The sequence below is a fragment of the Onychomys torridus genome, chromosome 6 (genome assembly GCF_903995425.1).
Source record: "Onychomys torridus chromosome 6, mOncTor1.1, whole genome shotgun sequence".
Taxonomy (NCBI): domain Eukaryota; kingdom Metazoa; phylum Chordata; class Mammalia; order Rodentia; family Cricetidae; genus Onychomys; species Onychomys torridus.
Genome location: NC_050448.1, coordinates 71,686,752 through 71,701,981, shown reverse-complemented (window position 1 = coordinate 71,701,981; position 15,230 = coordinate 71,686,752). Strand labels below are relative to the sequence as shown.

Here is a 15,230-nt window from a genome sequence, read left to right as displayed (position 1 = left end):
GACCAGTAACTCATAGCAATCCTCCTGCTTCAACTTCCCAAGTGGTGGGATTACAGATATGTATGTACCACCAGGCCCCATGGGTTTAGGTGATTTAAAAGGGAAAAAAAAAAAAAAAAAAAAAAAAACAGCTGGAGAGATGGCTCAGAGGTTAAGAGCACTACTTGCTCTTCCAAAGATCCTGAGTTCAATTCCCAGCAACCACATGGTGGCTTACAACCATCTGTAATGAGATCTGGTGCCCTCTTCTGGCCTGCAGAGATATGTCCAGACAGAACACTGTATACATAATAAATAAATAAATCTTTAAAAAACAAAAACAAAAACAAACCACTGAAGAACAAGGAAACCCATCCCTTAGACATGATAGGGCCGTAGACACCAAGAGTAGATGCATATTTTAAGGAGGAAGTTTCCTTTTAGTCTACAATTGCCAGCCTTCAAGTTAACACCCAAATCCCAACGCTACTCTGGTTCTTATTTTAACCCTTGGATTCAAAAAAGAACTGTATTGTATGCTGGACATTTTCTAATATAATTTTTATGTCTTAGTTATCTAGACATTTCGGGGCATTTTGAAGATGTTTGATAGTAAGCCTCCTAAGGAGTTTTGGGAACCATCTGGAAGAGCCCAGGAATTCTAGAGAATCTATATATTATAAGGTCTCCCAGGAAAGTTCCAGAGCTGATGTACTGTTGAGGAACTCTTTTTAATATTAAACATGTGCGCACAGATCTTTTTCTTTTTGTCATTGACATCGGGAATCTAAATGCTGCTTGTGGCCCTGTCATTTCATCCTCCTGTGCGTTAAATCCCCAACCAGAAGATTCCAGTAGGAACAGCCATGATGTCCAAGTGCTGCCCCCTTCGACCATTTAACCCGAGTTCCTGCTTCAAACACTCGAGAATTCAGCACAGGTTTTCAGACGTGTCTAGGAAGATTATCAGTTCGGATGCAGGCAAGGAAATGACTGGCTTCTGCATCCGCCTTTAACAGGTGCGGCAGTATGTCGTGCAGGTCATCTTCTCCGTGACGTTTGCGTTTTCCTGCACCATGTTTGAGCTTATCATCTTTGAAATCTTGGGAGTTCTGAACAGCAGGTAAGTGCCAGTCCTACAGCCTTTCCCCAGAAGTGTGTGGCCTTTATTTACAGTAGACATGTCCCCTGGGTCTTATGGCAGAGAGTTTCTACCGTGTGGATATAGGTTAGGAGCTGCAGTGATCACTCAAAGTATGGCTACTTAGTAACAGGTTCAGCAAAGAAGTCTCCAGGGGAACGGCCCTGACCACTAGCTCGGCAGAACCCACTGAGCATGAGGCTACAAGGAGCCCCTGTCCTGGGCCTCACTGCTAGGAGCTTTCTGTCTCTCAGACTCTGACTCATGCTAGCTATGCCTCCCAACTGACCACTGTTTGAAAAGATCAAAATTCCTCAGCTGTTTAGGGACTTCAAGGAAGACTGACCTCTGGTTCTTAACTACCTTAGTTACTTCTACATATAGTCAGGTTGATTGAATGAAGAATGTTTTTGAAAATGTCGTCTTAAAGTAATTCCTGGGGCTCGGTGGCAGAGCCGTGACCCCCTACTTCCAGACTTGTTCTGTAATAATCCAGACCTTGTCTGGATGAGCTATGGAGAATGGACAAGTAATTTTTATGCTATTTGCTAAATTGCATTATCACAACATAGATGTTTTACTACTCTCTGAGAAGAATTTAGCCAACTTTTCTACAAAAGATCAGATAATAAGTATTTCAGACTTTGTAAGCCATAGGGTGTCTATCATAATACTCAAATCTGCCATTATGAAGCAGAAGCAGCCATAGGCAGTATGTAAACAAACAGGTACAGCCCTGCCCCAGTGAAACATCCTTGTGGAATTGCTAGGTGCAGGGTCCTAGTTTGCTGACCATAGATCTGAGCAGTAGTAGTGATAAGAACACACCTGCTGTTTGCAGTACATTGTGCCCTCAACCTGCAACTCCTCATTAATCCTGTGCAGTTAGAAGCAGTCTTACTTTGGTGTGCATTTCCCATATTCTTTAGTGTACTTTAGAGTGCAGGAATGAGTGCCTCTAAAGTCTGGTTCTGCTTTGGGTTCATTTTTCAGGCTGGATTTGTTTAGGCTGAAACATTTCTGCACTTACAGCTGTTTCTTCACACCAACATTTGGCCCAGCTGTGGACAGAAATGTGGACCTTGATCACCTGGTCTATCTTGCATTCACTAAATTCAGAATAGCTTTCAGAAGAGAGTTTTGCCTCTGAATATGAGTTTACCTGTGACTTACCTCTAAATAGAGGGTGTATGGCATCCTATTCAAATGCAGAGTGTTGTTTGGATCCTTTTTTTTTTTTTTTCAAAAGACATCACTTTATTTTCTGGTCAAAAGACCAGCTACAACATATGATTGGCTTTCCTTATATGTATAAGTGTTTTACCTACATGCACATTAAGTGTACTATGTGTATTCCTGGTACCCAGGTTAGCTAGAAGAGGGCATCAGATCCTCTGGCACTGGAGTTATGGGTGGTTTGCAAGCTACCATGTGGGTGTTGGAAACTGAACCCGGGTCCTCTGCAAGAACTCTTAATCACTACGCATCTCTCTGGCCCTGTGGTTGACTTTTGGTTGACAATACAAATAACACTTGGATTTCAAATCTACCGCCTCCTAGCATGTTCCAGAAGCCAGCTGAAATACCATGTAGATCGCCTACAGGATATGCAGCTCCTTTGCCTCTCTAGATATTCTAGCTGGGTTGATTTAGAGAGCAAACAAACACATCTACACTAAATGACCTTCCTGTAGGCTCACTGTCACGTACAGGTTCTTTGTTCCTGATGCCTGCCATTTATAAGGGAAAATGGTAACCCATGGAAGTCTCTTTGGGAAGGGTAACATTCAGGACATTGTTAAGTTATGAAATCTGTGGGGACCTTTTGTCTACTTTTATGCTTTGTTCTCCTCTTTCCCTTTGTGGCACTGGGAACTGAACCTAGGGCCTCACGTATGCTAGGTGACTACTCTGCCATGGAGCTGTATTTTCTGCCAGTTGTATACTTAACTGCACTCCTTTTACTACTGAGTTATAAGAGATAATAACTAACCCTAATTAGATAGGTGGTTTGAAATAAATTTCTCCTGTTCTTGGGAAGGCTGTTCATTTTCAATAGTGTCCTATTGAGACCAGGCTAGCCTCAAACTCATGAAGATTCTCTTGCATCTTCTTCCCAAGTGCTAGGAGTACAGGTGCCCAACTGTGTAACAGCCTGGTTGGCTGAGTAGATGGGGCGTATTCGGTATGGGCTCCAAGAGCAGGGGCCCTTTGGAGTACTAACAGAATGAGGGTAGCAGCCTTCCCTGCAAATGACTCTGATGTTGATTTCAGCTCCCGTTATTTCCACTGGAAAATGAACCTGTGTGTAATTCTGCTCATCCTGGTTTTCATGGTACCGTTCTACATTGGTTATTTTATCGTGAGTAACATCCAACTGTGTGAGTATTTGCCTTCTCTGTCAGCACATAGATTGGGATGCATGCTATTGTGAGTGGATTACAGACATCTTCATTCCTGGATTTCTTCTACTACACTGGTATCTGGGGACAGCACAGCATCTTAAAGCAGTCGTAAAATGAGTTCTGTCTGGAAAAGTAAATTGTGTCTCCTGCCAGATTGCCCCTTCTGTAACGTCCCCTTGAACTCAGTCCACATTGTAATTTTAGCAACATTTTTCAAATGATTGAGGAGGATCTGTGGGTGAGTTGGGGGAGAAAAAGGATATGATTAAAATATGAAATTTTCAAAGAAAAAATGAAAACAATAGTTATAAAAACTGAGTAAGAGAAGGCATTCTTAACTAAAATATCAAATTTCCTAATTACACACAAGAAAAGATTTTCTAACGGTGGTAAGAATGCTTCCGCAAAGAAGTGTATATTTCCATCATTTGTGTGTTCATTACATAACTCATATTTGTAATAAGCTGTTAAGTACCTGCCCTCCCTAATAGTCTCGTCTCCCATCTCAGTACACAAACAGCGCCTGCTCTTTTCCTGTCTCTTATGGCTGACCTTTATGTACTTCTTCTGGAAGCTGGGAGACCCATTTCCCATACTCAGCCCAAAGCATGGTGAGTAGAGTGGGAATGGGAAGAAGGGTTTGATTTTTCTAATTTAAAAAATAACCTTTAAACTTTGATTGTGGGAAACAGAGCAAGTCATTTCTCTCAAAACATTGGACTTCAAAATAAAATTTGTCCTTCTTTCTAAGGGCATCGAATGCTAATTCAGCTACATAGGAATTGTAGAGGATATATGAATGCCAGTCAACTTTCTGTTCCTGTAACAAGAGTTAATCAGCTTAAGAAGCAGAAAGCTTTGTTTTGGCTCACAGTATGAGAGGTCAATCAGCGGTCAGTTGGCCTGTTGCTTTTGGGTCTGTTGAGAGAAGTGCGTTATGGTGAGAGCACATGGCAAAGGAAACGTCCTTCATGGCAGCCAGGAGATACAGAAAAGGAAGAGGGGGTGCCTGGGTGTCACTGTTCTCAAGAGCATGCCTTCCTGATAGGCCCTACCTTTTTTTATTTGCCTTGACACTTGTGGGTGGGTTTGCACATGTCAAGGTACTCACGTGGAGGTCAGCGGACATCTTTCGAGCATCCGTTCTCTCCCTCTACCTTGTGGCTCCCAGGGGTCAACTCAAGTCGTTAGGCCTGGCAGCAAGTGCCCAGCCAGCCGCTCATCACCCTACACTGTTCATGTCTCCCATGGGCATGCCAGTTTGGTGAAACCTGCAAACATTTGAGCCTTAGTTTCAAGAAAGTCTGGGAATGCAAGAGCTTTGTGCTTTCCAGATCCCATAGTACAGAAGGAAAAGCTAGAAAAGGATTGGAAAGAAATGCTAGTGAACCAGTGTCTACAGTCTGCACACCTCGCAACATTTTTCCATGTGTGCACATCACCCGGGAGCTTGGATCTGGGGAAGAAACTTTTTCCTTCATTTGGTCAGAGGAAACATGTGGTTTCTAAAAGCACACGGCCATTTGGTGAGATGACTTAGCAGGCACAGGCATCTGCTGCCAAGCCTGATGACCTGAGTTCCGTCTCTGGGACCCACATGTCCCTAACAACATGTGTGCTGTGGTACGGGTGTGTGCAAACAGATGAGGAAATCAACCAAGTGATGGAGGCATATGTAGTGGAACCAATTATATCTAAAAATAAATAACAATATCTGTTGCAGCATTTCAAATAATAAGCAAAGGCAAAATTCAGCAGCCTGTCATTAATAATTAAAAATATGCTCATCAGCTGGAGAGCCGTCTCAGAGGTTAGAAGCACTCACTGCTCCTGCAGAGGGCCTGGATTTGGTTCCCAGCAGCCATGTAATAATTCACAACCATCCATAATTCCAGTTACAGGGGATTTAATGCTCTTCTGACCTCTGCAGGCACCAGGCATACACAAGGGCACAGTATACATAACCTAAAGCACACGTTGTGCTAGGCTTGTATAAGCTGCAGGTACTGGTAGATATTTTAAGTAATGTTGGCTTTCATGGCACAGCTGGAAGCTGCTCTGTGTGGATTGCCTGCCTTGATGTGTGTGGTGGTATTGTGTTCCCCAAAATATTGTGCACCCTAATAAACTTATCTGGGGTCAGAGAACAGAAAAGCCACACTATTAAACATAGAGGTTAGGCAGTGGCACTCACACCTTTAATCCTAGCATTCCAGAGGCAGATATCCCTCTGGATCTCTGTGAGTTCAGCCAGGCATGGTGACACACGCCTTTAATCCCAAGAAGTGAGCCTTTAATCCCAGGAGTGATGGTAGAAAGGAAAGATATATAAGGCATGAAGACCAGAAACTAGCAGCATTTGGCTGGTTAAGCTGTTAGGCTTCTAGCAGCAGTTCAGCTGAGACCCATTCGGGTGAGGACACAGAGGCTTCCAGGCTGAGGAAACAGGATCAGGAACTGGCGAGGTGAGGTAGCTCTGGCTTGTTCTGCTTCTCTGATCTTCCAGCATTCACCCCAATAACTGGCCCCAAGTTTGTTTTATTAATAAGACCCTTTAAGATTCCTGCTACAGACGTGTTTTAATGTTTTTAGGGATCTTGTCCATAGAACAACTCATCAGCCGGGTGGGCGTGATCGGGGTGACGCTCATGGCTCTGCTCTCCGGATTCGGTGCTGTCAACTGCCCGTACACATACATGTCCTACTTCCTTAGGTAATGCATACTTTGTTCTTTCCTTTTTCACTGTTACTGGAACATGTGTGTCATGCCACATCTTTAATACTCACATACTAGATCTAGGACTGCTTTTTTATTCTCCTCTTCCTCTGTGTCCCTGGGTGTTTATCAGAAGCCTTTCTAACCAGTCACTTTCTTTTCTTATTTCTTTTGAAAAAGCAACTTAGCAAGTAGCCCAAATTGGCCTTAAATTAGATTCTCCAACTTCAACCCCCTGGACACTGGGATTCAGGCATGTGCCTTCACATCTGGCTCCTTTATTGAGTGGTGAATTTGATGCCCTTTCAGTGATGCTATTTAAATGCACATTTCCAGTGGACAACAGTGTGAACTTATCCCAACTTCAGTAATTGGTTCCTCCTTAACATTGAATAGTAGAAGACATTGCCAATTTAAACATATTTTTAAAAATCTTTTGTATATGAGAGCCTGTGTGTATGTATGTGCATTGTATGTACACCTGGTGCCCACAAAGTCTAGGATGCTGCTCCAGCACTGGAGTTATAGACATTTGAGCCACCATGAAGGTGACAGGAACCCAGGTCCTCTGTAGTAGTATGCATTCTCTCTCGGTTTTGTTTTGGTGTTGGTGTTGTTTTTTGAGACAGCATTGCTCTGGGTAGCCTTGACTGTCCTGGAACTCACTCTGTAGACCAGGCTGGCCTCGAACTCACAGAGATCCGCCTGCCTCTGTCTTTCAAGTGCTGGGATTAAAGGTGTGGGCCACCATTGCCTGGCCAGTTCTCTTAACCCCAGGCCATCTCTCTAGCCATTAAACATATTTTAAATGTGTCTGGGTCAAAGCTAAGAAAGACTGTGAGGGCTTGGTGTGCCCTCTACTGGACAACAGGAAAATTAGCTATAAAAAGCAACAGTGCAAGCATTTTAGCCTAGTGGAATCATTTTAATGTTTTCTGGAAAAACAGACCCTTGAGCTGTTGAGTAACGATTGGAGTTTATGTTTCGCCAGATGGTTTGTTTGCATGATGCCCACGGGTGGGACCCCAGAGCATCGCTAAGGTCTTGCTCATTGCAGGAACGTGACGGACACAGATATCCTTGCACTGGAGCGGCGGCTGCTGCAGACCATGGACATGATCATAAGCAAAAAGAAAAGGTGAGGCGGGCACACCGTGGTCACGGTAAAGAGCTGCAGAGGGTCTTTTTCCTCGTTTTCATTTTAGGGTCATGCGCCACCAAAGACATGATCTTGCCTTAGATGAAGAAAATTCCCAAGTTCTGCTTTCTGCATTTCAACATTTCTCTTTGAATCAGTTGTTAGAGTAATGTTTGATATCTGGAGGATGTTTTTATTGTTTTCATTTGTTTTTCACTCCTTTATTTAGTGTCACTGTGCAGAGGACGAAGTCAGGCACTTTAAGGCTGTTGTCCTGCAGTTTTGCAAACCTTCCCGTGCTTGTCTTGGATTTTTTTTTTTTTTTTTTTTTTTTTTTTTTGCTTATTTTTCTCCAACTCCTCGAAGTCTCCTAGCCATTGTTTTTGTTTCTGTTACAATGTTTCCTGTGTACCCCAATAGAGAAGACAGTATGTTTCCCGTGTACCCCAATAGAGAAGACAGTATGTTTCCCGTGTACCCCAATAGAGAAGACAGTATGTTTTCCATGTACCCGATAGAGAAGACAGTATGTTTTCCGTGTACCCCAATAGAGAAGACAGTATGTTTCCCCGTGTACCCCAATAGAATAGGCGGCGACAGAGCAGAGGAATCCACCCACAGCCAGCCTGGGGAGCCTGGGGAGCCTGGGCATTCACTGAGATCACTCACAGGAGCAGGATTGACTCGGGCAGTTCGGTCACCCAGAAGCCCGCCCAGTGTGGGTGACACCTCATGAAGTTCTAACAGTGGACCCCAACCCTGCAGCTTCAAGGCACTTCTCTACCAAAGAGCATCCATCTGCCTGCATGTGCACACACGCGCGCACACACTCACACGCACACACTCCTCCTTCCAGCAGTCACTCAGCATTTCTGTGAGCTGTAGGAGGGACTTCTTTGAGTCTTGTGTCTGCTGAATTCTAGAAACTCTTGAGACCCTTCCTTCTACAGTGGAGTGTTTCAGTCTAAGGCAGGAAAAGCAAACCATCAAAAAGCTACATAAAAATTACCCAGGAAAGTACTTGTAGCATACATGGCATGTTTGTGAAAATCTGTGTCACGGTAAGCCTGCATTAAGTGTACAGTGCGCACAGACAGCATGGCAGAACCCTGTCACACACACCAGAAAGGAGGTGGCAGTTTTGGGTTTTTTGGGTTTATTTTATTTTATTTTTATTTATTTATTTATTTGTTTTTTGGTTTTTGGTTTTCCGAGACAGGGTTTCTCTGTATAGCTTTGCGCCTTTTCCTGGAACTCACTCTGTAGCCCAGGCTGGCCTCAAACTCACAGAGATCCACCTGCCTCTGCCTCCCCAGTGCTGGGATTAAAGGTGTGTGCCACCACCACCCGGCCCATGAAGCTTCTAAGTCGGCTGACTTTATTAGAGCTGTTATCCACATAGGACCAGTAGTAAGTTGGAGCTGACAAGTAGTTGTGTATTTCATATCCTTCCTTCAGCGCATTTCTACAGCTTGATCCGTAGTCAAGTCAGACGGACCTTACTGGGAGAGACGGCAGTAGACAGAATGACAAGGAAGGCGCTGATTTACTGAGTAATTTTGTCTCCATTTGTACATGTCTTTACTGAAATATGAGAGGTAGACATGTGGCTATACATTTACTTTACTTACATATATGCTACTTATATGTAAATGTAAAAAGTATGATATTCTTTCTAGTAATGAAAAGACACAACTGATATTTAAGGTAGAATCAGACCTAAGGCAGTTGTAGATGGACCCTCTCACCCATCTTATAGTAATTGTGGTTAGGAATTGGCTCAGACTAAGGCACATTGCCACCCAGTTCTTCTCTAAACTCTTGTCTGGTCCGAATCAAAGGTGGTTTGGGGTCCTGTAAGGTTCACTTGACTAGATAGGCTCTCAGAGGAACTGGCCTCCCAGCCAGCCTTGATCAGCACAGCCTTCTCCCCGGAGCTAAGAGACATCTAACAACACTAGGACTCTCCCGCATAGCACCGCATAGAGGGACCTTTTGACAAATGCCCAGAGCTGGGGAGGAGTGGGACCAGAAACCACTTTAGACTTAGCAGTGGAGGAGCATGGCACTGTGGCCCGCAAGGACAGTGTCTGTGGTGGACAAGATGGGGTGGGGCACACATGGGACCGGGGAGGAAAGGTCTGAACCTCTGGAGTTGGGTGCTGCTAGGCTGTCTTTCAACTGACCTGGAGGGTGACAAAATGCATCCAAGGGAAACAAGCCCCAGCCCTCAATGCTTTAAATCAGACATAGAGGAATCTTCCAGGGCTTCTGCAGAGAATCTTAAAGATGAGTATTTGAAGTCACTGGTAAATGAACAGAAGCAGGTAAAAAAATTGAGAAGAACATCAAGTAACCGCTGGAAGCTTATTGTCTAAGTGTGCTCCTTGGAGTTCAGGTTAGCAGGATACCTGGAAAGTGAAAGTGAAGTGTTGGAACCTGGCGTGCTAGAGGGCCAAGCTCCACAATTGTAATGGCAGTTCCACCCAGATCCTGCCTCACCATGCAACAGTGTGTGGACACAGGAAGCACCGAAGAGCCCAAGAAGCTTAACACTGCTGGGCACACATTTTTAGATATGCAGGCTTTCTCTGCCTGAATGGCTGCCTGAGGTTTGTGCAGGCTGGGCACACACTCAGGTGACAGAAAAAGAAAGCCTTCTGGCGTGAGCTATGAGAAGGTATGCTGTGGATATCGCTCTGTGTAAATAAAGTTCTGATTGGCCAATAGCCAGGCAGGAAGTATAGGCGGGACAAGAGGGTAGAGAATTCTGGGAAGTAGAAGACTGGAGGGAGACACTGCCAGTCGCCACCATGGAAAGCAACATGTAAAGACACTGGTAAGCCACAAGCCATGTGGCAAAATATAGACTAACAGAAATGTGTTAATTTAAGATAAAAGAAGTAGATAACAAGAAGCCTGCCATGGCCATACAGTTTCTAAACAATGTAAGTTTTTGTGTGTTTTCTTGGTTGGGTCTGAGCGACTATGGGACTGGCGGGTAAGAGAGATTTGTCCTGACTGGGCCAGGCAGGAAAACTCTAACTACAAAGGTAGAACTCAGGTCTAATGACCCGAAGTTTAGGAGCTACTGTAAGGAGAGGAACCACAGAGAGTCTTCAAGCTACAGAATCTGAGTCCTTCGCAGGGGCTGTGGACTTTGCGCCAGAGCCTAGGTGCTGTAAGCCGCAGGAAAATGGGATAGAATCCAGCTACTATCACAAAAACTACTTGGAAAAGTCAAGAACTTTTCCAAAGGTCAAGCCATCCATGGCTTAAGAAGTCTTGGTGATATTTTAGCTTCTGTGTATATATTAGCTGGTTCCTAAAATGATTTTCTTTGTGTGCTTCTAAGAACTCCTAACAGTGTATTTATCTAAAATACCTATCAAGAATCTAAGGCCAAACGATCTCCTGAACTAAGGTGTTTTGTGTTCTTTAAGAGCGGAGTAGACATTTTTCAGACTCTCCTCGTTCATGCATCCGCCAGACCTCAGCCACATGCTTGTGGTTTGTATTAATTTTTAAACAGCAGCCAACCAATAGCAAATAGCTTTCTTCTTGTTCCAAGATGGCCTTAGGAAGAAGAGGCTTTCCTTAGTAGGAAAGCCAGGTAGAAAAAGTACTTATGTGCTTGGTTGAATACATTGTAAAAGCGCGTCTCAGAAAGTGTGATACTGTTCATCTTTTCTTCTTAAAGACATGTTTATTTTTGTCTGCAACTTATTTGCCAAGAGCAAAACTGGGTTAGAATTGGGTGATAAAATCAAAAGTGAAAGTGAATTGTCTAAAACTGGAGGCACTTGTCTGTGCACAGCCAACTTCTGCTTCTGGTAATTCGTTGTCTGTCTGTTGAGAGTGCACAGCACGGATCTCTCACCCTCACATGGGCAGGCAGCCAGTGCCGCGCCACAGCCTTCAGATGTTGACAAGGACAGCAGAAATGGCTTCTGTGCTCCCTTTCAGCTGCCCTGCCATGATCCCAGGAGTCGAGCCCAAGGAAACTATGGGCTGCATGGCGGGGCACCTCGTCATACGCTTGTCCCACGTTCCCATTAGTAACTGCCCGAATCGTGGACCTGAGCCTTTTCTTGGTTCCTTTTCATGCCTTCCCAACATGCTGAGTTACAGGGAATATGTCAGGAAAGGCAGGAAGCTCAAGCTTTGGGGCCGTTTCATTCTTCCATTATCCAGCCAGAGCTCACTAAGGAAGAAACTATTTCAGCAGCCATTGTTGGGAATGACCTTCTAACCGGTGCTTTAAAAATTCAGCCCACAGAAATGCCATCTGGCCATTGCTCCCCTGGTGCTTTTTATAAGAGTCCCAGACATGAAGCCAATGCTGCTGCTTCCTCTTAGCCATTTTTATCTCTTGTCACCCAGAAATGTCCACCTTGAATTTCTCTGTAGACTGCTCTTCTGTCTGTGCTAGATTCGCCCTGGTTGACTTCAGGCCCATTCTACTCTTCAGATAATCATTTGTGTGTTCTCTAAGCTCACAGGGGCCTTCTTCTTAATACCTCTGAGTATTAAGATGGAACTTGCCAGCAGCTGCCACTGGGCCACTGAGTCCCCACCGACAGGGAGGGTGGAGGGAGGATGTCATTCTGTCACTGTCCCACAGTGTGCCACTGAGTCCCCACGGACAGGGAGGGTGGAGGGAGGGTGTCGTTCGGTCACTTTATCCCACAGTGGCTTGGGTGACAGTCATGGAAGGAGGTGGACTCGGGGAGTCAGGAGTCCTGTTGATGTGCTCTTCTTTCTCCTTTCTGTTGCCCGCTTGGCCTTGTGTCCTCCTCTGTGTCTGCTTCTCTAGCTAGATTTATTAGCCACTTGGTTTGTTTTTAGATGATTTTAATATGGCGGGACGAGGTTGACTGTTACTGAATCCGCTTCACAACCATCCAGAGTGAGGAGTGAACTGTGGACTCTCAGCTTCCAAGAGGCAGACCAGTTCTCAGATGTATTGCCTACTCCCCTCTCTGCATCCCGGACCAGGCCACATCACCTCTGGGAGTGTCTTCTCCCTCCTAACTCCTGATCCAGTGGCGACGCCGCTGTGACTAGGGAAGGTGGAGGGATGAGGCTGAGGACCACTTCTTTGCTCAGGCTGCTGTTTTCTTTATTTCAGGATGGCTGTGGCACGGAGAACCATGTTCCAGAGGGGGGAGGTGCAGAACAAGCCGTCGGGACTCTGGGGCGTGCTGAAGAGCGTGACCGCGTCAGCCGCAGGAAGTGAAAGTATCCTTTATCCCGTACTCTCGACTAGGGACCCGAAAAAAGTAGTGTTGGGTCAGTCCCCTCGGGTGCCCTGACTGCATCAGGGTCCAGACTGGCCCGCACTGGGCACAGGAAGTCCAGGGGTACATCACCTTCCCTACGCTTGTAGCTAGCCACAGAGGCATTGTCTCTGAGCTGGAGGGAAGCTGTAAGGTCATTCTTTGCATTTAACAGATGGGAAAATAGGCCCAGAGGAGAAGTCACACCGTGGTTTGTGGCAAATGTGGGAGCAGAACTGTGGCCTCAGCTTCATAACCTGTTCCACTCTGCTGTCCTCTGTCTCAGTACTGCAAGACCGCAGAGCATGGTGGCTCCCTCAGCAGTGGGGGTTCATGCGTGTGGCGGCAGGGGCCCATTTCTAACCCAGTTAGAGCCCACACAGATCTCAAGTAGCACCATGTCCTCCTTAAAATGCCAGGGTGACTGGGTTAATAATAGATTGATCCTGGCCCTGCTGGTTTGGAGGCTCACCAGTTCCCATACGAGGATAACCACATTTGCGTGTGACCCCCATGGACTGTTAGGTCACACTGAGGGCTGACAGGAGATGACATATTCCTGCTTCCCTCTCACCCGGATAAGTTGGTTGGAGAAGGACATAGACTACTGTGATAGGCTATGCCCCACCATTCTGATGGCTGCAGCTAAGACAGAGAAAGCCAGGGCACTGTGGCAGGAAAAGGAAAATGAGTCATTGGGTCTGGAGAGATGGCTCCCATGGCTAAGAGTGCACCTCACCCATATCAGTGACCCATAGCCACCTGTGACTCTGTTTCTGGGGAGATCCAACACCTGCCTTCTGAGGACACCTGTGCTCATATGCACACACACCACACACACCACACACACACACACACACACACACACACACACACACACACACACACTACTAAAAGTAAAAGCAATCTTTTTAAAAAAAGAAAAACAAGTAATCCCGAAGCATCTGTTCTGTGTACCCTGTTTCCAGACAGTGCTAAGTGATAGACCGATGAGTCGAACCTCAGGGCACTCGCTCACTCCCTACTCAAGGGAGACAGACCTATGGCTCTTCCACCCTGACGCTGAGTGCCATAGGCTGCTGATAGCCACTGTTGAGGGGAAGAACTGAAGTGCACTTGCTGATTTCACAAAGGAAGGAAGATTGGAATTACTGGGACTGTCTTCATGTCTTTATCACTCTAGAACTCATTAAAAAAAAGTGTAGGCTAAGAAATATATCAACAGGTGTATCAGGATGGTGGCAGCTCTGAGCCGCTGTGTCTTTAATTGGGAGAAGTGCGGCACTCCTCACTGAGGTGTGAAGATAGCATCTGGCAGTGGAAAGAGAGCAGGCCCGCGGGTAGACAGATGGCACCATGTATCCACGCCTAGGTGTATGACTTGGAGCAAGTTATTTACCTCTCTGAGAAATGGGTGCAGCTGTCTTGTGGGGATGTGGGAGAGTAAATGAAGAACTAAAGGAGGCAGTGACTAAAACCTGGAGACTCGGTGACCACTGTGCTCTGCACCCCCAGCACTGTGCTCTGCATCCCCAGCACAGATTACTCTGCTGGCACGGAGCAGCAGTATTGTAGGTCTTGGTGCTATATGCCATTGGAGGCCCTGGAGATTGAATTTGACAGATAAAAAGTAAAAACCAAGCACAGGAAAGCATCTGTCTGAGAAACCAGTTGTCTGCAGGGTGCCCCTTCACCCTGTCAGGCCGGAGCACTGCCCCGAAGTCCTGCTGGCTGAGGTGGGAAATTCAGGCAGTTCCCGGCATCTGCCCTGTAGAACGGCTGAGCAGGTCTTTCTTCCTGCTGTTTTCCGAAATGTCTCTGTGATTTAAACCTTGATACCCACTTTCTGCCAGATCTGACTGTTATCCAACAGGAAGTAGATGCTTTGGAAGAACTAAGCAGACAGCTTTTTCTGGAAACAGCTGATCTGTATGCTACTAAGGTACAGAGCAAGGAGACAGCTATGGTTTTACCACGGTTGAAGAGAGGATAAGACCTCCTGGCTTGTCAGAGTCCTCTGTGACCAGACAGTGCTCCTGTGTAAGCTGAGTGGCTTATGTCTAGGGACTCTCTCCTGTGACTGTAACTCATTCCCAGAACCCTCTCTACAAGAGAACTGGAGGGATGGAAGGAGACTCCAACACCCAGAGGCTGGTGCATCCACTTCCTACTTCTGGCCGGGGATAATGATGGTCACCCCTAGTTCCTCTTACTGCCTCACAGATTAACCCCATCACAAGAGTGACGACGGGTCCCTATCTTACTGGTAACTTCCCAAGGCACACCTAAAATTCAGTATGATTGAAATACACAAACCTAAGGCTGCCAACGACCCTAGCCTTTTCTGAGGGCAACTGCCAGGGTGGCTATAAAGGGTGGAGGGTTGCCAGCATGTGCTTTGGAGACAGGGCTGAGCCCAGTCACCACCTGACCCTGAACAAGTTGTTTACCCTCTAAGACTCAGTTTCTCATCTGTAAGATGAAGGTTCTAGAACGCACCTCGTGAGGGTTGTGGCGATTAGGACGCTCTCAGGAATAGACTGTCTTGTCCCTGGCTGGGAGTCAGCACTCA

The 15,230-nt window shown here is 45.9% G+C and overlaps 1 protein-coding gene across 2 annotated transcripts in view; it reads left to right on the top strand.

The window, feature by feature from the left end:
• The window catches only part of LOC118585482 (Golgi pH regulator), a 38,059-nt gene that overhangs the window by 11,136 nt on the left and 11,693 nt on the right, over nt 1–15,230 (top strand). Inside the window, exons 3-9 of one of the 2 annotated variants that reach the window (XM_036190127.1) lie at nt 999–1,102; nt 3,395–3,501; nt 4,035–4,136; nt 6,118–6,238; nt 7,299–7,379; nt 12,511–12,620; nt 14,512–14,600. In XM_036190127.1, the coding sequence (XP_036046020.1) occupies nt 999–1,102; nt 3,395–3,501; nt 4,035–4,136; nt 6,118–6,238; nt 7,299–7,379; nt 12,511–12,620; nt 14,512–14,600 (714 nt within the window). Of the gene's footprint in view, nt 1–998; nt 1,103–3,394; nt 3,502–4,034; nt 4,137–6,117; nt 6,239–7,298; nt 7,380–12,510; nt 12,621–14,511; nt 14,601–15,230 lie in introns of those variants that run through there. The other variant, XM_036190128.1, reaches the window with a different exon arrangement.